Below are 25,094 nucleotides of genomic sequence, written 5' to 3' on the forward strand. Positions count from 1 at the left end.
ACCATCCCTTACAGTCTGTATTTTCAAGAGTCCAGTTGTAACATTGAAATGTAATGATGAGTAATTGGTCTTTGGTATCTGTTTACAAATCTGAACAGGCTTAGTTTGATTATTTTATTCAAGAGAGTAATTGGGTTGGGGGGGGCATTTAAAAAGGCAACACAACCACCACCTAACACACAGTGGCCAGTTAAGATTTTTCCCCCTTGCTTTTTACACATAGTGCTATTAGTAACTGTAAGACATTACCGCATCATATCCATTGTCTCAATGAATACGTCACCTTAATTACAGACACACATTAATTTGCAACCACCACCGCCAGTCCATTAAGTTTGAAAAATAGGTTTATTTTAAACCAGTGGCATTGTGTGATAATCCTATATGGCATAACCAGTTAGAGCAAAGTTCCTGGATACATACAAATTTGCAGAAATTATCTTTTAATGTGTGTACTTTCTGTCCAGAGTTGAGGCAGTAGAACAGCACCACACTAAATGACAGGGAGTGCTCTCCACAGGGGCTCCCACATAGACTCTCAACTTCTGAGATATTCCCACTCACACAAATACCTATAAGTTTTTAAATTCTTTTTTATAGCATTTCTGCATGAAAGTCACACGGTAGCATCTACACATAAAACGACTGATAAAAATAATCTTCCTGTTATGTTTTACAGAATATATCTACATTTCCATCTGAATACCCAGACTGCAGGTCCAGCAGTTGACTTTGTTTGGTCTTAAGATGGCCTCCAAACCAGAAGCATGAAGCAGCACTGCTCTCTGGACCCCAAGTCTCTCTACAGAGGGTATGACCTGAAGGGAGATCACTAGAAAGGAAGGAACTGATGGCTTTATTATCCACATGCCATCTTTTTTCTTTTTCTTTTTTGGCGGCTTCTCTGTACAAAAGGGATAAATACATTAAAATCCCAGATCCATTAGGAAAAACAAAAATACTGCAAAGCTTCACTCTTTCAGAGACAGACGTACAATCCATGCATGATACCTGCATTATACAAATTTCAGAAAATACTTTAAAAATAGGACCTTAGATACCCAGAACACCTGATGGACACAAAATACTTGAAGTGATGCCCCCCGCTGAGTCCCTAAATAGGGCAATCTCATCATTACTTGATTTCTATCATATATGAATACAGTGAACTGAATCTTGTGTTCAGGCACACACAAACTGACAAATGAACTCATTTTTAAAGCCACAAAAGGAAGATCCAAGAAAGGTGCATGTTCGCTTGCCCCTTTTCATCCAAAAAGTGCCCAAAATGTCAACCCATGAGTTGAACAAGAATAGATGGATTCTGCAATTGTATATGGCTCTGACCATGGTAGTGAATACAGTAATTTATTAGCTGATTACGAACCCAGTGCCTCCTCCAGATAACAAAAAGAAGCCTACATGCACACACAGCTACAACATGCAAAACACTCTGTCTTAAGGAGATATACAAAATGAACAGGCAGCATGACAGAGCTACTGCTGGGCATCTTAGAGTTGGGCAGGGAAGAGAGAGGATACCAAAAATGAGGGGTGCACCCTATTTTTGGTAGATTTGTATCCTGGCCAAAGTAGCCAGTAATACATGGGTATTCTGTGGCCCACAACATCCCAGGAAGCAGCAAGCTCAGAATCCCACTGTTAAGAGAACACAAACCCCGATTCCAATTTCTCCTCAGTCATTTAAGGCACACACTTTTTTTTTTTTTTACACTGGTTCAGACAAATATTCCCAACAGGTAGCCAGTCATTCATGGGCCCATCCTTCCTGCTGAACAGAATACTGGGAAGAGGCTATGGGTGTAAAGCAGCTGCATGGCATGGAATGGAAAGACATCCCTCACCCTCTTTTCTCTTATCTTAGAAAGAAGAGGGCACAGTTCAAGTAAAAGTTCAGCTTCCATCATCTTAAGTCTTTTCTTGATAGGAAAGCCATTTAATGGCAAGAATTGCTACTGAGAATTTGAAATCTCAGCTTCCCTGCATAATATCTGCCTTGCCATATAAGCGATGAAAGCTGGTTACCAACTGTAAAGGCTAAAGAGCAAACAAACAGGTCTTCAGAAGCATGTCCCAGGCTGTATACAAAAATACAAGAGAACATGCAGCATTATTTATACAGTTACTGTATAAATACTCTCCCACCCACCCCCATTCAACACACACACACACACACACACACGAGAATTACACACAAAACCCTTCCACCAAGGAGAATCTTCACGGCAAGAGGCACTTGAATGATATGTGGAGAATCCCTATGAAAAAGGCCTTCCCCTCACAGTGATATGGGACAAAGAGAGAGAAATAGATTCTCAAGACTCCATCTCCTCTTGATCAAGCGGTGGTGGCACAAAGCTAACTACTTCATCATAGGTTAGGCCTGGTGGAGAAAAAGAGAAAGACACATTGACTTTAGTGCAGCGGGTGGGTAACAGTTCCTTCCCTACAAGATAATGAATCACTCTTGGTTAATTCAATCCTCAAAGTCAACGAAGATTGTTTAACTAAAATTAGGTACTAGCTGTTTCCAGATTTGCACACTGGATTCTGAATCTACTTGCTGGACCGCAGTGATGGCCAAACTTTGCCCTCCAGTTTTTTTGGGACTACAATTCCCATCATTCCTGACCACTGGTCCTGTTAGCTAGGGATGATGGGAGTTGTAGTCCCCAAACAGCTGGAAGACAAAGTTTGATCATCACTTTGTTGGAGCAAGGTGACAGAACACATGGCAGCTGCTAACCCAGTTCTGTCAGGTCTACAAACTATTGTGGGGATTTGAAGTACAGAATGCTGATGACTGTTTTTTCTCAAATCCTAATGAAGAAGAATCCCCAATTATAGATATTTAGAATCGGCAATGAGGTGGATTGGGCCAATAAGCAAATTCAGTACAGATAAACTTACTGCTTTTGTGAGCAGCAGTTTCATGTAACACTATGCAGAAACTGAGGAGAACATCGTGTTACAGACTTCACCCCTCATGAACTGCACACCTCCATTTTGGCAACGGTTGGGCAGGATGTGAGAAACATTGGGTGTGTTCCACCTCCCCCCCCCCCACACAGAGCAAGGGCTCCCCTCGCTCCAGTTTGATTGTGACATCATGTATCCAGTTCTGATTAACTGCATATTATGCTGCCTACATTATTCCCTACAGAATCATTCAATCTGACAGAAGTGCCACTTCTTCAGTTTTAAAGGCAAATATGTTGCAAGTTGTAGAAAGCACTATTGATAATGAACAGCACATGGAAATAAGAAGGGTTTTGTGAACCCCCACCAATTAGGTTCAGGCCTAATTTGACATCCAGTTCAAAGGACTGTATTTTTTATTTATTTTTACAATATACCACCAGAACTGAGCTATTTCTCCCACCACCCCCTGCCTCCTCTATTCAAAGTAATACTGAGTTGCATTATATTTTATCACCTCCTGTCAAGTTTTGCTTTCACTATATGAGCATACAATAATAGTATTTGTGAATGTCACCCATCAAGACCTGTCTTACCAAATCAGTCTCCCAGAAAACTTACTTTTCCATTCTTCAATATCAAGTTCTCTGCTTTCGAAGGATTGATCATAGGGATCTGCCACTGGCTCATCATCTGGGTCATGATACTGCGTAAAATAGGCATGAGCCAATGCTTCAGCAGCAGTGATTCGTTTGTCTGTGTCCAGCACCAACATCTTCTCCAGCAAGTCTACAGCTTCAGGGATCAAGGGATGAGGAGGAGAGAGAATTATTGTACAACAGTCTTACCTAAAGCTGTAGGGCGGGGAACCTGTGGCCCTTCAGATGTTGCTAGACTACCGCTCCCATCATCCCTGACCATTGGCCATAATGGATGGGACTAATAGAAGTCAGGAGTCCAACAACATCAAGAGGGCCAAAAGTTCCCCATCCCAACTATAGCAGATAAGGATTCAGTCCCAGCAGTCCAAAGAATATTATAATTTCACAATGGAGAGTAATTTATGGTTCAAGCTGTACTTGGGAGTATTACTTTGGATTCCTCTTCAGATAGGAAGCTACAAGTAGTATTTAACAAACCAACACTTGGTTGTATTATCTCTTGAACCAAAATTTACAAATAAAGCAAGTTTTCACTAAGATGCAGAGTTGAACTTAATGAGCTGGGATAGTCAGTAGAGCAGGAGACTCTTAATCTCAGGGTTGTGGGCTTGAGCCTCACATTGACTTTGTTGAGAAAGGCAGTCCATAAATATTTTAAATAGTTATTTCACCTCCTGGACAAAGAGCACTATTTTAAAACATCAGTCTGTCTCGAGAGACATTAAACATCTCAATGTTTGCATGTTGGATTCTCCACTGTAATGGAACTGCTGATAAGTCTTACCCAAGGGGTTGGCACCAATAAATACATTTTCAAAATTCATCTTCGGCATGTAAGACAAAGACTGTATGTAGTTTCTTGCCTGGAGAAAAAGAAAAACGTTTTGTTAAGGTTGTGCCTCCTAATCATTATAAGCTCCTGCGAGTGCCTACTTTTTCCTGCTTGAGCTTAATCAGCATCTAATTTATCCTCATCCCCTTCTCATCCAGACTGACCACAGCGACAGAAATACAATTAACAAGCGTTGGAACTAGGGCACTATGAGTTGTAAGGCTGGAAGAATATTGCCTGTTATGTACTGAAGGTTGCTGCAAGTGAGGACAAGTTCCTGGAGGTCAGCAGTGGCGTCCAGGTGTCTTTATGTAGTTGAGCACTAACCAAATACAAATGTTATTTCTGCAACTAACTAGAAGAGTCCCATTTGAACTGGATAGTTACAATCTGTTGACTACTTAATTAGAAAGTTTCAGCAAATTTGGTTCTCTTTTGTGGATTTTCATTACTTGCTATTAAAAGACCCAAATTATAAGCTAATTATGCTGCCTACAGCTGTGCAGTAGCACATTTTAAAAAATCCTAGTTACTATAAAGGGAAGCCTTCTATCAGCTTAGGAAAGTTCACCAGTTGTGGCTCTATGCAGAGAAGCAGACCTTGCCTCACTTATCAATGTTCTAACAACCTCCAAATTAGACTACCATAATGTGCTCTGGATAGAGAGACGCGGATGGCGCCATGATCTAAACCACTGAGCCACTTGGGCTTGCCTATCAGAAGGTCAGCGGTTCGAATCCTCATGACGGGGTGAGCTCCCATTGCTCAGTCCCAGCTCCTGTCAACCTAGCAGTTCGAAAGCACGCCAAAAAAGGTGCAAGTAGATAAATAGGTACCGCTCTAGCGGGAAGGTAAAGGTGTTTCTGTGTGCTGCTCTGGTTGTGCCAGAAGCGGCTTAGTCATGCTGGCCACATGACCCCGAAAAACTGTCTGCAGACAAACACCGGCTCCTTCGGCCTGTAAAGCGAGATGAGAGCCGCAACCCCAGAGTCGTCTGCGACTGGACTTAACTGACAGGGGCCTTTTACCTTTTTAATGTGCTCTGGAAACTCAGCTGCTAGAATGCTTGTGGGGGCTAGGTGTTTTGAGCACCTTACACAATACCAATTTTACTGGTTGCCAGCTTGCTTCAAGGCTCAATGTAAAGTGATGGTTTTAGCCTTTAAAGACCTAAAGTGTTTGGCAGCAGGTTCTCTGATGGACTGCCTGCACCCATATGGGCCTACCTGGGCCTTAAGAACCTTAATCTCTAGTCCTCTGACAGAGACAGACTTCTGTTGTAGTAGCTCCACCTCTATGAATTCATGAGACCCAATTATATTTGCCTTAAAGTAGATTCTGATCTGTTCAGGTCTATCTTCTGTTTAAGTGCAGTGTGCTGGGATTTTTAAACACCGTTGGTTTTAGACTGGGGGACAGAGTTGTGATGATGTATTTAAGTGTTCTATGCTGTTTCAATTTTGTGAGCAGCGTTAGTAGGGCTATGCCCTGAAAGATGGGCTAAAGATCCATGAATAAAGAAATGTTTTGAACTGCAGACCACTATGCACACCCTGCCACATCTCACCTCATGGCTGGGCATCCTGTTAATGAGATATGCAGGGGGTGTCCCCGTCAGACGCATTATCTGCTGAAGCTGGTTAATATCTTAGGTGCCTAGTCAAGGGCTTTGTTAATATTTCAGCATCAGTGTGAACATACAATCAAGACAATTACGCAAAAGGCATTTAGTCTGCACACTACAGGCAATTACCACTCTGTGTGTCATACCATCTTTGTATTACAGGAAAGCCGACCAGAAAGTAAAATCAGAAAACAGTTAATAATCTTTCGGTAAAGCCAGATGCTTGCTCACTGTTTATAATAATCAATTGGCAGCCTTAAACTGGGTGCTGGCCCCTTTTAGAAACAGAAGTCACATTGAACAAGGAAGTGAGCCAATTGATGGCTGCTAAAGATATACTATTTTATTCTATCTGGCTTTACAAAGCTTAGATTTCACTCTTTTGCTGCACAAGCTAATACACTGAGGATGCAGTATCTGAGACACTCGTCCATATGAATGCTAATAGAGAAATATGCAATCTTAGAATGCAGTTCGCATTGCACAAAAATGTTAGGTGTCAGTGACATAGAGAAAGCCAATTTAATGGCAACTATGGCAAAATAAACATCTCTACAGTGAATTGTAGTGCATAGTAGTCAGGTTAAGCTTCATGTAGCACATTTCTTTATACAGCATTTAATTTTGTTCAACTGCACATGATATATGGGGAGGAAAGAGGACAAGAGTTTTTTCAAGTATGTTGTCTAGCTATGCTTTAATTATATGCAGAACCAAATGAAGTCCTTTTACTGAAATAATTTTCTAGCCTAATAAGTTTTCACAACTTTAAAAATCTAGTTAATTTCCCCATTTAGATAATATTGCTATTTGATACTATTTGACATTGCTACTTTGTCTACAAAAGCAAAAAACTTCTTATTTATTGGAATTCATGCCAAGTTGGGAGGGTGGAATCAGTTTCATAATATAGCCTCCACAGTTCTTCCTCCACTGTAGGATTTTTAATTAAACCACAGGTAACTGGCTGGACAATGGGCCTACTTTCAGGCCTGTTTCAGACGAGTAAAAAGGGTATGGATATATGGAGATTACTGCAGACTGGAAGTTTTAGTGATTCTGTTATCTGTTTTAGTGATTCTGTTTTAGTGATTCTCCCTTAAATTAGACAACCAATGGAAAGCGGTCCTGAGAAAACTGACAATGTGTTAGCCTGAATATTACCAACTTCCGCAACAGGAAAGGAAGGCAAAGGCTATGTGTTTGTCAAGGCACAGTTTGATTTACATTCTATTCAGATCTGATATCTTATGGTTACAACCCCCAACCTACAAGTGAGATGGGTGGGGTAAGCAGGAGACCAATCTGCTTCAACTACAATGGCACCATCTCTTATTACCCCTCTAATACCCGCAAACACACAAGAGCAGCATGGCTCTTCTCTATCCCCCACCCAGTCAACAAAAGGGCTCATACACAGCAAGTATATGAACAAAAAAGCTTATCCTCCCTGCTCTAAAGAGATACACAGCTCAAGTTTGGGGCACACAGAGGGAGTTAAAATCACTCTCTAACTTCAAATGCCCTGCTTTTCACTGCTGCCATTTTATACCTTTACTTACCTCCTGGCAATCATTCCTACATTTCATCAAAACAGTTTACATACTTTTTGCTACTTAACACACATCCAGTCAAGACTGCATCTGATCCATGTTTCATAGCAAGGGTGTTCCATCTGGTATGAGCCTAAGAAGAATCTTCATCTGCTACTTCATCTCAAATAACTGTATGAAGATGCTTAAGGTGACAAGCTGCTGTATTGCAGTATGCATTGTCATCTAATTCTGAATTTTTCACTCAGCATTGTTTTCTGGATGAGATCTGGGCCAAGTTGGCTGTGAACACATGTAGCTACTGATACTGCAAAGCAGAAAGTTATGAGCAGATGCAGCCATTTAAAATCCCATTACTCCAAAGCAGACCCTCATTTAGAAGGCTATAAAGGGATGGGCTAGACTTTTCAGTACTCTCTTCAATGGATATACAGCACAGGTAGGAATACATGCTTTGTTCTTCTAAGAACACATGCTTTGGAGTTGGGTCCTATCAAACATGTTCTTTGTAAAATGCAATATGCACAGATGGCACTATAGAAACAATAAAAACCCATCTGTCAATATATGCTCGTTCTCAGGAGCCAGTTACTTCCTTAACCCAGAAAAAAATGTTCCATTAAATTCTTGCAGTATGACCCAACTGCTGATTACTCGGTCCTCCTGAAGCAAAAACCAAGATGTACAAAAGGTGAAAAAGTAGGACTATAAGCATCATTGTCTTTCTTATCTATTTCATCTATTCACAGCACTTCACAGAAGGAAGAATCCTTTTTATTTTTATAACTTTTAAGTATTTTTCAAGTTCCATCAGCCTAATTCCAGAAAACTACTGGGGGCTCAACAGCTGTGTTTGTTAAATACCTGCTTGTTGGTTAGCCTATGAAGAAGGGTGGTGTGATTGGGGGAACAACCCCTTTCCCTGCCCTACCTACCTGAAAACTGCTGCTTTAATTCCCCATCTCCCTGTTCCAGTATCAATTCTTCAAGCAACAGACCTTAAGAGGGTAAGGCAGGGTAGGGGTACAGGTTTCACAGGCCCATCCTCCTCACACTCCATTTAGTGATAAAAGGAGGAGGAGGAAGAGGAGGAGTTGTTTGGACTTGATATCCTGCCTTTCACTCCCCTTAAGGAGTCTCAAAGAGGCTAACAATCTCCTTTCCCTTACTTCCCCACAACAAACACTCTGAGGTGAGTGAGGCTGAGAGACTTCAGAGAAGTGTGACTAGCCCAAGGTCACGCAGCAGCTGCACGTGGAGGAGTGGGGAAGTGAACCCGGTTCACCAGATTACAAGTCCACCGTAACCACTACACCATGCTGGCTCTCCACCACTGCTTTATGGCTAAACCGGCAAACATGTATTTAGTAAACAAATATGGATATGTTGAATCTGGGCTCCTTTCAGCTCATTTCCCCTCTTATTTCCGAACACGTTTCAATCGCTTCAGTAAGCCTAATCTAAATCAGGGTTCTTGTAGATCTAATTTAAATGAGTTTCTAATCAAAATATTTTATACAACAAAATCATCCATGCCTAAGTAGCAGTGACCAGTGTGATGAGAGTAGGCTACAGTGCTACCCTGACAATGGCATTGCTGCTTCTTACTAGGACGCTGCAGGGATAGCGTAGGACCAGGCAGCAGTGATGACAGGACTGCAGAGGAACACTGGTGAAGCCAAACCTGCACTCACACTGGGGCACCTACCCAACCAACTTTCATTGCTATTCTGGTAAGCTGCAAGACCCAGCCGCTCCCTATGTTGAAGTGTAGAATGTAGATTAGCTATCATCCCATGAATGCAGAACAATCCTACTTATGGAGGGGAAACCCCAGCTGTATCATTACTTCCATGGATATCACCTTTATGACTGAGCACTTTTAGGACTGAGGTCAATGTTATGATCTAACAAGAAGCTGTTTGCAGGAATTTACTGTGTGGCTTTTAACATGATTCATGCTCATACTTGTTCCTAAACATTTCCCTCTTCTTGAAACAGTTTGTGGAAGAGCACTCAATGCAAGTCCCAAAATCCAACTTAAAGAAAGCACTATCCATTAGGAGATGTGAGATATATATATATGTATATATATATATATGGGATATTGGTAACAGCATGTTCCTAACAGCGTTTAACAAGAGTGTGCAATGAAGTACACAGTGTTCAGCTAAGCTTAGTATAGCCTACAGACAGAAAATAGAAGAAGGTAAGATGGGACATGAAGACTAGTACAGAGGCAGAGAGGGGAGGCTTCAAGATGTGTCCAAGGAAAATAAGATGTGTCTAAGGAAACAAGCTTAAGACAAAACTAACCAGGAAGGAGATAGATGCAGTCTACAAGCAAGAAAAGCAAAAGGGAAAACACAAAATCCAAAAAGGCAAGGCATTACAGTCAAGCTTTAAACTCACAGACTCTGAAGATATTTTCTTCAAAAGCTCAGGCCCTGGTGTTCCAACGAGTCTCAAAATGAGCTTCAACTGATCAATATCTAACGATGGACCATAAAGGAAAATGCTGGGACAAATAAAATGGGAGGAAAAAAATCACAGCAGCAGCCGAATAAAACTAAAGGGGAAAAAAGAAAATCAAATGTCTCAATCAAAATAATAATAAATAATAATAAGTAATATTAGCACACATCTAATGTAGAAGACACATACCATTTAAATATCCACCTGATGAAAATCCTATACCCAAATCTGTTCAAGAAATGTGGACACATTTAGCCACATTTGTTTCTTCAAGCAGAGACAACTTATGGAGACAACTGCTTATGTGAGTGATCAATTGTTGCAAGGCTGAATTTACCCAATGTGGTTCCTCTTTCACAAGTTGCAATTTTCCTGTTCATGGAAGGGATGAGGCAATTCCTAATTCAGAATAGAATGAGTGCACCTAGAATTTTTAGAACTATAGCTTTACAGTCTAAATCTTTCTACCCTTACAAGAGAAAATATACCCAAGCTTCTGTCCAAAGGAACAAACTGAAGACAGCTTCGTTGAGGTTCTAAGGTTAAAGTGCTTTTTTTTGCTCTGCTCTGTGCTCTATATTCTAATTGCTCTACTACGGCTTGTCCACCATTCCAAGCTACTATCCAATTGTGGCAAACATGCACATTTTGCAATCAGAATACAATGGTGATTAACAGATATAATTGATGCTCTCTGTGATTATTTTAGGTTAGACCTATACTCCCAGTCATTAGTGACAGTTAAGATTTAGTGGCAGAAGCAGTATGGTAAAAGACTAGCATGCACTGGTGATAGTGAAAGTAGAAATTGCTCGAAACAAAATAAAATAAATAAAATAAAATAATTCCTTCCAGTAGCACCTTAGAGACCAACTTAGTTATTGGTATGAGCTTTTGTGTGCATGCACACTTCTTCAGATACCAATAACTAACTTAGTTGGTCTCTAAGGTGCTACTGGAATGGATTTTTTTGTTTTTTGTTTTGTTTCGACTTAACTTTTAAAGCTTGGGTAAAGTAGCAACTTTGAGGCTAATTTTAATAGTGCACAAAACCAATTTACCTCAACCTAGTGGACTCCCAACTCCTATCAACCCCAGCCTGCCCAGCCAATGGTCAGAAGATGGTGGGAAATTTAATCCAAAACATCTGGAGGGCACCAGGTAGGGAAAGGTTGGTAAATGCTTTCTAGGATGCTGGCTACTTCAGGTGCTGTCAACACTTCTACTTTATAGAAGTTGGCGGTCAACACTCAGTCCTAATCCTTTTTGTGAAATCAGTGACTTTTATTACAACTGGAGACCCCATGTCAGCAAAACCCATCTGGACATTTTATCATAGTATTTAATGGGCAGTTATATATATATTAATGAGTTACACTTGCCTCCCTCCACTGTCCTCTCAGGGAGTTTTGCGGACAACAGCTAGTGTAACAAAGCAGGGAACTGATTGAAAAAGTCACAAACTTCTTAGGGGCCCTAGAAGTTATACCCCACCTGGAACTGCTATCCTTAAGATCGGAAAGCAGGCTTGGGGCTCATGAGCAATGCTCCCAATGGTGGGGAGAGTAAGAAAAAGTTATTGACTGCATAGGAAATCCCATAGCTATTGGAGAGTGAGAACTTTCCAGCCTCTGAAGATTAAAATCTAATCTCCTGAATTTGAAACTGCATCAAGGCTGTTCTAAGGAATGGCAGGATATAAATTCAATTTGCAAAATAATTCCCACCTTAGTTATACTAAGCCTTAAAGCAAATTACTTTCTAGCAGTAACTTCCCAAAAGCTACTTCATGAATTCCAGGCTGGATTTGAACTGAGGCCTCCAACAAAAAACTGCACAATGTAGGCTCATCTTTGAAAGAAGATGCCAGTTTTCATCTATGTGCTTCAGCCTTCAGCCGGAACAAGTTAACACAAGTTTGTAAATTAAAACAAGGGAACACTATATAGTACAACCAAAAGTATGAATCTATGTGCCATCTAAATAATGGTAAGTCAACCATTTTCTGGTTGTTTGAAGTATTTGAAAGTTAAGTAATATCAGAATGTAATGAAAGATATATCTGCTGTCAGTGCTTTTTATTTTTTTACAGTGTCTGCTGCGTACACGGACAAACATTAATTACTTCACTACAAAGTCTTTACTAGGGCAAGAAGCAGAAGTCAGTTGGAAGCAGCTAACCAACACAATGAATCAATTAAAATATTACAAGATTGTTGCATCTATATATCAACAATATAATTTGTGAACTGCTACTTAACTAGGAAAGAGTTGTTAGTAAACTCAAAGCAAAAGCAAACAGAGTGCATAGAAAGCCATAAGCAAAGAAAAACATGCAGATCTTAGAAAAGAATGAATTTCAAGAACTGGCAAGTCCCAATACTGACCATACAGAAAAGGGAAAAGTTTGCTACCACAACCAACAGTGAATACAGCAAAAAGCCAAGTTTAAAGCAAAATCCAGATGCCAGGTCCAAGTGGGCATTCAAGACCAAGAGTACCCAGAACACGTTATTCTGATATGGCTACTTTTTGAGAAATCTTCCTGACTTAGAATATGTTTATAACAAATTCTACATCACAGTCCAATTAGTCATTCCAGATCATTGTAGTAATTCAGGTAGTAAGATTTATTATTATTTTTTTTTTTAAAAAAGCAACTTGTCCCAAATAGGTTAATCAAGGTACATTACTTGAAGACACAGGCCCAGCCCGATTCCCTATTCACGATTTCAAAATATGGAGAGCACCCTAATATGGGTCAGGGTAGAAGAAATATGAACTCTGTTCAGCAATAACTATATTAGATTTTACTCAGTACTACCAGCTACAACTTTGGTTATGCTCAAACCTATAGCAATTTTCAAAACACATAATTTAGCTATGGAAGTTAAGTCTGCACATGCAGCATATTAACCAATTACAGCTTGGGCATTTAATCATTCCCTTACCTGTAGCTGCTGATCATCAAGTGTTTAAGTTGGCAACTCCTACTACTGGAGCCCCCAAACCCACTATCTCCTGCAGATCAGATTTCCAAGAGCTGAGTAATAAAAGCTTGCTTTACAAATTCCTGCCACTGGTTAAACCAATTTGCATGCTGTGTATACTCACAGAATTCCTATAATGTAAGCCAATGTGTTATTATTCCTTGAATGCATATCCATTATTCCCATTAAGAAGCTGACAGAAATGGTTATCACTCCCCACCCTAGCCTTAAATAACTGCCACATATGGAGTGAAGATTTATGGAAGGCAAACACAACTTCATTTAGGACCATTCAAAAAGAGGAGTATGTACATGTAATAGAGAAAAGAATACAAATATTTATATTGTAAAAATGAAAACTGCACCCAACATAGTTGAAACATGTCTATTTTGCTCTTTAGGCAAGAAACTTTTTTTCTACATACCTCAGACAGAAAAGGAAAAGGAGAAAGACAACTGTAAGGGTCTTGGAAAAGGAGAAATGAACAGGAAGAAGTGAAAGCAAAGGGTAACACAACAAAAACAAGGAAAAAATCCAACATGTAGGCTATAAATGTATCATAGTTTTCACATTTGCCTCATCTATTCTGGGAAAGTTTGTTAAAAACAACCATAAAATAAATGACTTTGACCATCTTCACACCTTCTAATATTAGCCTAAAACCTAAAATAAATGTGTTTAGTTTTTTCCACAAAGATCAACATCACACACTCCCCTTCATGAAATATTTAATAGTCGGAAAACTAAATGCAAAAATATATTTTATTTCCCTAGGATTCAATCCATTTATTTATTACTTTTACATGGATAACCCGGAAACTTTTAAATGTTTCATTCCCATAGAACATATTTTGGTGGACACAGTGCAACTGGACAGAATATCAAGATATTCTTTTCTTTCAAAATCTCTCTATTAATAACTGATAAAAGGGTTGCACAGATCCTGCCAATAATTTAGACTTCAGATTAGGGACAAATACATCTTCTGAATTATATTATAGAGTGTGCCAGTATGTTAAAGAGGCTTAAGTATTGGACTAGGACCTGGAGACCAAGATTCAAGTCCCCACTCAGTCATGAAGCTCACTGGATGACCTTGGGCCAGTCCCTGTTGCTCAGCCTAAGGCTGTTGCGTGGATAAAATGGGGGGCTGAGGACAGAATATTTAGCTAGTGGTAAAGCCATGAGTCTGCACTTGATAAAGAGTCCTGTGGCATAATGTGGGAGGAAGCAGCAGACATTCAAATGAGGTTCTGTGAGCACTATGCAGGTATCAGGTTGCACCAAGTTATAAAGATGGGCTGATAATGCCTGATTTCCCATCTTTATTTTTTAAAACAAAATTTATATACAAAAAAACTACAAAAAACTGATACCCTGGTTTGCTTCTATCTTTAGGTGAAATGCCATACAGGTTGACTTTTTGTGTGACCTGGACAGGTAGAGAAGAATGAAAAGAAAGTAGTTAGTATTTATATTATCAGAGGTAGAAAGTTCAGGTGGGTAAAGGTTAAGTATAGGTGGGGTGCAAGGTAAAAAAAAGTACACTTTTGTTAATAAGACTGCCTTTCTCTTTAGGAAGGTAAGAAGCGGATGCTCTACCCCAGAGGTATAGCCCTTCCTCTTTATTCTGCTTTTCCATATATCCAAAACATAAACCTGTGTGCTTCATGTAAGGATGGAGACAGACCTGAGTAACAGCTGGTTTTTGTAGTTCCAAAGATAGGAAATTTGCCATTGTTTCTTCCTTTCAAGTAAACCTTGGTACAAAGAAACAGCAACACAGCATTTAAGAGTTCCATTTTGGAACCTACTACCTCTTCCCACATTTTGCCTTTAGAATCTTCCAAAATGCACGGCCATGGTGTTACCACCAGCCATGCATTCTCTTCCCAAATATTGATTCGAGGACTCGATTGCTTGTCTACTATTTTGGTTGGCTTAATAAAAGCATTGCCATAATATGGATTTTGGATTTTTTCTTATGGGCCAACACCGAATCCTTTATTTTGTATCATATTTACAAGTTACATAAGAACAGATTAACAGATCTACCTGTAGATTATATACACTGACTTGTCAAGATATCCCTTTACTCTGGGGTTGCTAAACATTATGAAAGAACCAGTCTTCTCATAGAACCTTAGTACAGTATCAAAATTGAAGTAGTTTGACAGGACATCTGAATTACTGGAACTGGAAAACAGATCTCAGAGATGCTGAAAAAAGTAATTACATTTTCCCTTCAAGGTGGAAGGCCACTTTCAAAGCTTTTAAAGAGAAGAACAAGCAAAGACAGAGAAAGTGAAACCCTAATGTTAAACCACAGACTGAAATAATGCATTTCAACCACCTGCAAAAAGCATTCTTGGAGAATGCAGCAGTAGTTCTCAAAATGCATTCATCTGCATAGAAAGAATTCCAACACCAAAGTGCAGAGCTGGTTCCTAAGTCTTCCTTGGGTTACATGTTGCTGTGTGTGAAAATGAATGTTTCAGTTCATTTTAGATGTTTTTAAAGGATACGGTCTGTACCAGGGAATAGCGTTCTTCCAGTCAACAGTTCAGCCATAATACATCCAACAGACCAAATATCAACTGAGGAAAAAGCAGAATGAATTTAGAAGCCAGACTCCTCTAGCCAGATCCCTGTTCCAGTATTCCAAAAAATTTAAATAAAACCAATTGCATTGGTTAACCTAATCCTAAAATGCTTAGCTTTAGTATGACAGCAAGAAAAAGCACATATCTGTACTCTTGATAAACATGAATTTGGCAACTTCAGATGCAGACCTGGTTCCGTTAATGATATAGATGTCAAATTATGCTTGATAAATTAGGTCTCTTATATTACAACAGAGTGAGGCAATTCCACTGTGGCACAGAATTATATGATAGTTTTATTATACAAATCTCTGATGGTTTGAATAATGAGACACCGTACCTGTTTGATTGTAATGCATCCAGTTCAGCATGATCTCAGGAGCTCTGTACCACCTAGTTGCTACATACCCCGTCATCTCATCATCTGTGTGTCGTGCCAATCCAAAATCCAGAATCTGCAGAACAGGGAAGATAGTAATGCACTGCTACATTATTTTTTTTAAAGGACAAACTGGATTTTTGATCTGATTAGCTACATTTGCAGAAGATGCAAAAAATGGATGAAAAGAAATGTTGCTGAACACTTCCAGAAATAGGTTTGGTGAAACATACTTTTGTAAGACTAAATTTGTCAAGGATTTACAGCTCTTATGTGACTCCCTAACCGCACTGTGCCCAATTTCAAACAAGAGCAGTTCAAGAGTACCACAAATAGACAACCATGAAATAACTGAAGTGGAACTTTTATTAAATACCTTTTGAGCCAACAGTGTACAAAGACTCATAAATTCTAAAATATTTGTTCAGGGGTCAACAGACTTGCTTATATTAGTGCCTACATTTTCCTGTTAAGATATTCAGGTCCTGACCTATTAAACAAATGATTGCTGGGCTGCCCACAAGCTATGTGTACACTAACACTACCTTACCTTCAGCTCACAGTCCTCATTCACAGCTAGGTTACTAGGTTTTAAATCCTAAAAGAAAGAAAAAAAAGAGATACTGGTGTCACAGCATTGCAATGATAAAAAAGCTGTCCCAACCATGAAATTTAGCAATAGGCAACATCTAATGTATTCCTCAACTTTCAAAAACAATCTTCAGAATGTTATGTTAACTGTAATACAATCCTACCATAATCCACACTTCACTGAGATTTTCAACTATATGCATCAGCCATATGTATATAAACAAAAATTAATCCCACCCCTGAAAAAACAACCAACCAATCAAATATATGAAACAAGTCAAATTACAGTTCTGTACTCTGCAGGCACATGTTAAGAAAAGTGATGGCCAGAGCCAACCGCATGGTAAAGTGAACTGTGCCTGAACAGAATCTGTCTAGACTCACTCTCTCCAAGCATTAACTAAAATATTTATTGCAATTTTATTGAACTTTTAGCTCAATTTTACTGCTGCTTTGATATACAAAGATCTAATGCTACAACTTCCCAGGATGCTGCTTTCATTGAATAGTTTACACTAAAAATAATACTCACTCTGTGTATTATGTCAGCTGAATGGATATACTGAAAATAAAAATATTTTGAAGATTAGGTTCAGACACTATTTTCCATTATGAAGGTCCATGGCTTATGAAAGTCTATGTCTTGTATTACATTTACTCATCTAGCGTTCAGTGGTTTTGTAATGACGTGTGAGAAATGTCTGCTCTAAGTTTGTTCCTTTGAAGATAACCAAAGTCATTTCCAACTAGAAAGGAAGAGGGAATAATGCCTGCACAATGTTCATATTTTCATCCCTTCATATTTGGTTCTTCCCCATTCTGTGGCAAAGTACAGATGCATTTTGAAACTACTGAATCAAAGTCTGCATCCGTCTGGTGACCCAGAAATCTCACAAGATAGTAACCTCACAAGGTTCACAACATTTAACATTTAAGAGGGCATCTAGAAGTTCTGGAAGGAAATTCTACTTAAAAAATAACAACAATTTATAACTTATTTCCAGTAAGGCTGCGCTAATTGTTCAAAAGCCACACAACTGTTTCTCTGAGCTAATGCATGCAGTGTGTTTCATAGATTAGAATCACCTGCATATGACAAACCAATTAGGAGCACATTCCTTCTTCGGGTCACAAAATATAGACTTGAAATTGACAAAAGGGCCCATGATCATGCTGCAAATGCTGAGGCTCTCACTATCTTTCTGTGGGCTCTCAACACCCTTCCTTGTTTTCCTACACAGAAGGGTGAAACAAGAGAGCACCACTGAGCAGAAAGTATTAACTTCTGGCTTGCTATCTCCAGCAGGATCCCGTTGCCTTCTTTCCCCCTAGGTAACTTTTTTTTTTTTGCAGTGTCTCCCCCACCACCACCAAAGGGAATGTAACACATAAAACAAAATCCTCCCACACAGAAAGAACATTTAGTTCCTCCGAACATGAGGAGAGCAGAATATAAGAGGCAAGTCTGAGCTGATTCAGGAGAGCAGCATGTAATGATATCTTTGCCTCTCTTCAGACTCTCAAAAAGAACAGCTAATATTTCATGACTGTCATAATGGGGGTCAGTTCAACCAATTCAGGACCATGTGGTGGTGTTTTTATCTGAATCCAAAGTATGCCTATGGATCTCTCTAATGGGAAGAAAGTATGTCTTTTATTTGCCACGTGCAGACAGAATACAATAGTAACAGAGTCAATGCAAATACCTTCAAACCACGAAGAATTTGATAGATTAGAAACTGTACATGGTCATCTGTGAGCTTCTGACATTTCACAATATTGTTCAGATCTGCCCCCATAAGATGGGTTACAAGGTATCTAAAAAACAAGAATTAAACAATGGTATTATCTCCATGTGTTGTAGGTGAGCGAGTCAGAGCATTTCTAGAGAAGCACTGGATTTTGTTCAGATTAAGTTAGGGATCAATCACTGGCAGCGGTGGGCTTTGAAAGTTCCATGTAGTCACCACCACTTCCACAGTCTTACCAATCACACCAGCTAGAGCAGAAGGTGGCAGAAAGGGAATATATCCCTTTGCTGTGCCATCACCTCAGTTGCCTGGATAAGGCCTGTTGCCATCATGTGGCAGCAGGGTGGCCAGCACAGGAGATCCTGTACAGCACAGATCATCCCCCAATCACCCCCTAGCGGGGAGTTTTCCACTGGCTACTGCTGGCAAGTATACTGGCAGTAGCAGCAGCTTCTGCTGACCTGCCTTTTGGGTCGGTGCAACAGGGTGCAGCTGTTCCCTGCCAACAGCAAAAGGTGGTAGAACCAGGCAGAGGGATAACTCTGTCCCATTAAAATTCCCTCCACCATGATAGAACAGGGATTTAGGCTGGTCTGTTAGCTGCCTAGTTTCCACTGAAATCAGTTACTGACCAACTTCTTCAAATACGACTAAATCTGGATCCAACCTATTGCATTTATGAAAATTCATTGGTTTTATGTATGACCTTTCACAGCCAGTAGTCTGCTATGGTACAGATACAATTTTAAATGTATGGTGAGAATACATTGGGCAGTATCTAACTCCGTTGTTTCCATCAGCACATGGATTTCTTCTTGCACAATGGGACTTCCCTCCCTTTCCTCCTCCTGCATCCTCTTGCAATCTATTCCAGAGGGTTGAGAAAACCTTCAAAACAGATTTGAGATGTGTTCAGAGGGCCAAGATGGGGGAAGTCCCTTTGCACGAGTGGACAAGTGGAAATCCTGATGTGACAGGTACTTAGCACTACATTGGATACAAGCCATTATAAAGAATGTAAACCATTTAGTACAGAGATATACGATACACTTGTGTCGCAATGCAAAAGAGAGTGTATTCATAATGTAAGACAATAAGCAATAAGACAGTTCTATCTTTTGCAGATTCATGTATAACCCTGCATCTCTCATTGTTTAGAAAGATCCATTCTATTTAAAATTCAAATAGATAATAAGAGACTTCTTAAAGCTGCACTGTAATTTAAATTCACAATTAACTTATTTTTCCTATATTTATTTTGGGTCTCCTTCATGCAAGGTCTTAGCTTGTAGATTACAGAGGGCTGAGGCCAAGGAATGAGTCTCAGATTTGCACTCTCTCCCCGACCACTCACAGCACCTAAGTATAACCACACAGTACATCTACTCCTTTCCCTAAGTCAGACTAATGTTTGGCAGATCTACTCACACAAGAATTTACATGTATTCTCCACCCCACCCATATGGCAGGGCTATATGGGAACCAGCTCCTAGTACAAAATAGTTGTTAGTTCAAGTATTTTTAAATGTGAAGCCCCAAGAGAAAAAGACGTATTGGAATCAGTAATTTTACTACCTTTCAACAATGATGAAACTAGGCTGATCTCTGCATTGATTCAGTCTTTCCAGTTCTCCACAAGAGTATGAACATGGTAAAAGGTGTGTATAGGGTGTATGTACATCATTAATAAAATACTTCTACATGGACTTATTGTGACAGGAAGCCTGTCTCAACATGTGCTTTGAAACTGTCACATACAAGTCCAACAGGTTTTATAAACAGCTATTTAAGACATCTGTCATTTGTCTGCAAGTATCCATGAGTCTGCCTTGGTACAAAGTAATGACTAAATAAACCAGGGCTCAATCATTCTATGTGACTGAAGATGGTCACATGATTAATACATTACTCCCCTCCTTGCTAAAACAAGCAATTTCCTACCAAAACCCAAAAGTCCTTCCATATAGATAAAGTACTTTGCTCAGTCTTGATTTCCCACTCTCACCCTCAATGTGTGACACTTCCCCCTCCTTTTTACGATACACTTGCCATTCCTGCTTTGGACAGTAACTGCACCTGCATAAGGTAACCGTAAAGCAACAATAATATTCTGCTACTAAAAAGCTTTAAAACCTCTGTCTCCACAAGTAACTCAGGGCACCTAATTATGGAACATTTAAATTTGTTATGCTTCTATAAGCATGGCAATCCTGTGTACTGTGCCATTTAATTCAAATGGCTTAGGCCCGAGAACTGGATTCAGTAATAACTGTTAAGTTGCAGAATAACTCATATATATTCCACTTCCAGGCACAAAACCGAGGGGGGAGGGGAATTAAGATCCAAAATTTGGATGGCCTAAAGTTTAAAATTGGAATATTTGAAATTGGAAACCTAAGTAATACACAGCATGTTCTGGGATCTACTGTGCATGAGCAGACATAGAGCCTAGTACAATTGTACCCCGGAAGTCAAACAGAATCCATTCCAGAAGTCCGTTCAACTTCCGAAATGTTCAACTACCAAAGCGTGATTTCTCGTTGGCTGCAGGAAGCTCCTGCAGCCAATCGGAAGCCCCGTCAAATGTTCGGCTTCCAAAAGAATGTTTGAAAACCAGAACACTCACTTCTGGGTTTGGGGCATTCGGGAGCTGGAGCTTTCGACTCCCAAGATGTTCAAGAGCCGAGGTAGGACTGTAAAGTAAAAAAACACCCTCAAACTGATAACATGACTTTAAAGAGGGAGACCTTCACTGAGGATTCTAGATCACAGCAGCTGAGAGTTGAGCTACAGTGCTAGCGAGCTGTAAAGGTAATGGTAAAGGTAAAGGGACCCCTGACCGTTAGGTCCAGTCGCGGACGACTCTGGGGTTGCGGCGCTCATCTCTCTTTACTGGCCAAGAGAGCCGGCGTACAGCTTCCGGGTCATGTGACCAGCATGACTAAGCCGCTTCTGGCAAATCAGAGCAGTGCATGGAAACACCATTTGCTAGAGAGTTGTATTTACAGGCTATTTGCATGATGGGAAATAATTACATAAAGTGAGTTCAATATACTGTATTACTATTAAGCAGATTTTTCAGTTCAGAGCCAGATGTCAACTTCTTGGCAAATGTGAACATGGCAAAGTAGATATTACAGTTTCCACACATGACTGAATAATTTCTTACTCCCACTACTGAGTAAAGAAAATCTAGTGTGTGAAACAGCCCATAGCTACCTTTCATGCTAATTAATGAAGGGTTGTGACTACATACTTCTATCACAGTAAAGTCAATGCAATGACTTCATTCATTTCTTCCTCCATATGCCTAATTTCATTGTCCAATAGCAATCTAAAGTCCTGTCTAAACTGAAACCTTTGATTCTATTACATTAATGCTCCTTATAGATAAGGACGTTTCCATCAAGGCTGGAAACTATTTCCAACATCAAGGCTATGAAGGGTTACCTACACATCATTGAATTCTTCTAGTGACTTTGCAGGTGTGAACACATCTAGAAGACCAATAACCTAGAAAGGGAAAAAGACACACAAGGAATAACATTTTCTACATTTATCTGCCATTTCCCAACTCACATATATACACTTTCCCAATTCAAATTACCTACTACATGAACACATGGACTTGCACATAAAAAAGACTTTTATCCTTACACAGATGCAAACTCAAAATAGTTCCTTTAAATCTGGCAACTTTCAAATATCTTGTAATGTGGCATGTTGAAAAATATCAGAGAAAGGAATCATGTTGCATGCATGGACTCCTCCTGCTGCATCTTTGGCTCCAGATCACTGTTTCCGTTGTAAACTATTTTCCTTAATGAAAAGAATCGACAATTGTTTTTTTAAAAGCATAATTGCTACTTATTTTTCAAAAACAAGGGGTGTAAACATATCAAATAGCTCAGCGCTACCTCCAATGTAAATATGCAGTGATACACACTGGGTAGGTTCAGAAAATCTTATCTCAGCTTAATGAGATGAGATATAAATGAACCTTGTGGGTGCGCATGTAACTTCTTTTCTCTCTTTGCTGTACGAGCAAACAAATCTGGAACTGTGCAAGTATAGTTTCTCAATGGCTCTGAAATGGAGGCCTTGGTTAACAGCTTCAGAACAAGCCACAATATGCCAAAGCACGGCTTGATATCCTGCCCTGTTTGAAAGCAGTTAACTATAGGTTATGAGCTCAGATGTAATGGAAATCTATAGTTAACTGAAGACAACCTAGCTAAACAAAGTACTGGGTTTTTTGCTCTATAAGACTCACTTTTTCCCTCCTAAAAAGTAAGGGGAAATGTGTGTGCGTCTTATGGAGTGAATGCAGGCTGCGCAGCTATCCCAGAAGCCAGAACAGCAAGAGGGATCGCTGCTTTTGCTGTGCAACAATCCCTCTTGATGTTCTGGCTTCTGGGATTCAGAATATTTTTTTTCTTGTTTTCCTTCTCCAAAAACTAGGTGCGTCTTATGGTCTGGTGCGTCTTATGGTCTGGTGCGTCTTACAGAGCGAAAAATATGGTAGCTGCATGTTTGGACAAAAGGCTTGTTCATCTCTCATTTGAATGTGGCCACTGGGTACAAGTCAAGGTAATTTGGTGGTAGTATTTCAACTAAACCAAGTCCGGAAGTTAGTGTCAGCTAGCTAAATAGCTCTCTGGCTAGTTAGTACTACAGTGGTACCTCGGGTTAAGTACTTAATTCGTTCCAGAGGTCTGTTCTTAACCTGAAACTGTTCTTAACCTGAAGCACCACTTCAGCTAATGGGGCCTCCTGCTGCTGCCACACCGCCGGAGCACGATTTCTGTTCTCATCCTGAAGCAAAATTCTTAACCCATTTCTGGGTTAGCGGAATCTGTAACCTGAAGCCTCTGTAACCTGAGGTACCACTGTATAGGGTAATCAGGGGGATGGGAGGGCAAGCATGCCATCACTACTTTCTATGACTACCCTCTGCCCTTACAAATGCATTATGAAACTCTGAAGGCAGAGGAAGGGAGATGTGACTCATCTGATCTTAATCACCCTCTAGCAAACTGACTTTTCTAATTAAAAAGGGCTTTTAGGATTCCATTACACGTTTACATGTAACATGTAATTTCATACCAGAGACCATGAAATATGACTTTGTTCATTCACATTTTTTTTAACAGGCTTTAAGTAGGGATACATCACATTAAGTAGAATTTGGAGAAGAGTGTTTTTAAAAACATACATTTGCAAGTACTGCTATCAGTACAAACCTCTCCAGCAATGACAACAATGGTCTGTTCCCTCACAAACAAAATAAACTAAATGTAGGGGAAATGTGACCAGAAGACTACCACATGCTTCACACTAGAATAATAATCCCACAAATATACACATATAGTAAATAGGAAAGCTAATTCATAGCTCAGGCATCTTGACTAGTTCTACTTATGTTTCTTTTCCCAAAAGGCTGATGTAAAGTGAAGATATTATACAGGGTAATCTTATTATGATACAGGCTCCATCTCTGAGGCATACAATATTTTCATTCATGTGCACAGTTGAAACCCAAGTGTGATAACTTATTTCAACTGCAGAAATTTCTACTTATCACTACTGTATATACGAAATGCACACAGATCAGTGGATGTTTTTTGCAAGTGCCAGAGGGCAGCTATTTTTGCACAAGACATGGAAAATAAAGAGAGCCAGACACTATATTAGTGCTTACAAATAAACCCTATGCATAAATCCCAAGGATTACAAAATGTCCTGGAATTTATCTGACAACATGTTCATGTATCCAACAAAGAATTTGGATTCTTGAACATCACACTTTTCTTTTAAAGTAAATACATTGTAATGTACATATTTATTTCATTAAAGTATTTGTCATCTGACTTTTGACTAAACATTACCAACACAGCTAAATCTAATCCCCCTGGACACAAAGAAGTGATCAGGCAGAATACACAGATGGCTCAAGAACTAGAAGGGCCTTGGGCATTATAGTTGTGGTCAAGACTACAGTTAGGGCTTCTATGATGTGTAGTTCCTTGCCCTAAGCTATGGCTGCTAACCTATGTTCTGCCTCAGTGGTAAATTATTTTCACTCCTCCCATCTCCTTCTTTGTCCTCTCCAAACACTTTGTCACTCATAGTTGTGTTAGAAAGCTTCAACTTGGGACAAATATGTGAAAAGACTATTTTTATAGTACACTCAGGCCCAACCAAGTACAGTGGTGCCTCGCAAGACGAAATTAATTCGTTCCGCAAGTCTTTTCGTCTTGCGAGTTTTTCGTCTTGCGAAGCACGGTTTCCCATAGGAATGCGTTAAAAATCAATTAATGTGTTCCTATGGAAACCGCCTTCAGACCAGGTCCGGGGACAGTCTGTCCCCCGACCTCTTCTGAAGGCTGGCGGGGGGCAAAAGTCTTTGCTCCCCCGTGCCTGCCTTCCCGGGAGAGCGGAAAAGGCAGCGCTGCCTTCCGGCTCTCCCGGAAAGGCAGGCAGGGGGGACAGTCCCGGGGCGATTTAAAAGCCCCCGGTTAGGCAGGCAGGGGGGACAAAGACTTTTGCCCCCCGCCCGCCTTCGGAAGAGGTCCTGGACCTCTTCTGAAGGCTGGCGGGGGGCAAAAGTCTTTGCTCCCCCGTGCCTGCCTTCCCGGGAGAGCGGAAAAGGCAGCGCTGCCTTCCCGCTCTCCCGGAAAGGCAGGCAGGGG

The 25,094-nt window shown here is 40.0% G+C and overlaps 1 protein-coding gene across 2 annotated transcripts in view; it reads right to left on the minus strand.

Annotated features, from left to right (window-relative positions):
- Positions 1-329: 329 nt before the first annotated feature.
- MAPK14 (mitogen-activated protein kinase 14) overlaps positions 330-25,094 on the minus strand; it is a 32,416-nt gene continuing 7,651 nt past the window's right edge. The window contains exons 3-12 of one of the 2 annotated variants that reach the window (XM_081914505.1): positions 21,857-21,915; positions 18,358-18,469; positions 17,184-17,213; positions 16,611-16,658; positions 16,022-16,136; positions 15,604-15,675; positions 6,003-6,082; positions 4,387-4,465; positions 3,562-3,735; positions 330-2,404 (exon numbers count right to left, since the gene is read on the minus strand). In XM_081914505.1, coding sequence (XP_081770631.1) covers positions 2,337-2,404; positions 3,562-3,735; positions 4,387-4,465; positions 6,003-6,082; positions 15,604-15,675; positions 16,022-16,136; positions 16,611-16,658; positions 17,184-17,213; positions 18,358-18,469; positions 21,857-21,915 — 837 coding nt within the window. In that variant the 3' untranslated portion in view covers positions 330-2,336. Of the gene's footprint in view, positions 2,405-3,561; positions 3,736-4,386; positions 4,466-6,002; positions 6,083-10,024; positions 10,105-15,603; positions 15,676-16,021; positions 16,137-16,610; positions 16,659-17,183; positions 17,214-18,357; positions 18,470-21,856; positions 21,916-25,094 lie in introns of both variants that reach the window. The other variant, XM_081914504.1, reaches the window with a different exon arrangement.

This window comes from Podarcis melisellensis, assembly GCF_964234715.1.
Source record: "Podarcis melisellensis genome assembly, chromosome: 6".
Classification (NCBI taxonomy): domain Eukaryota; kingdom Metazoa; phylum Chordata; class Lepidosauria; order Squamata; family Lacertidae; genus Podarcis; species Podarcis melisellensis.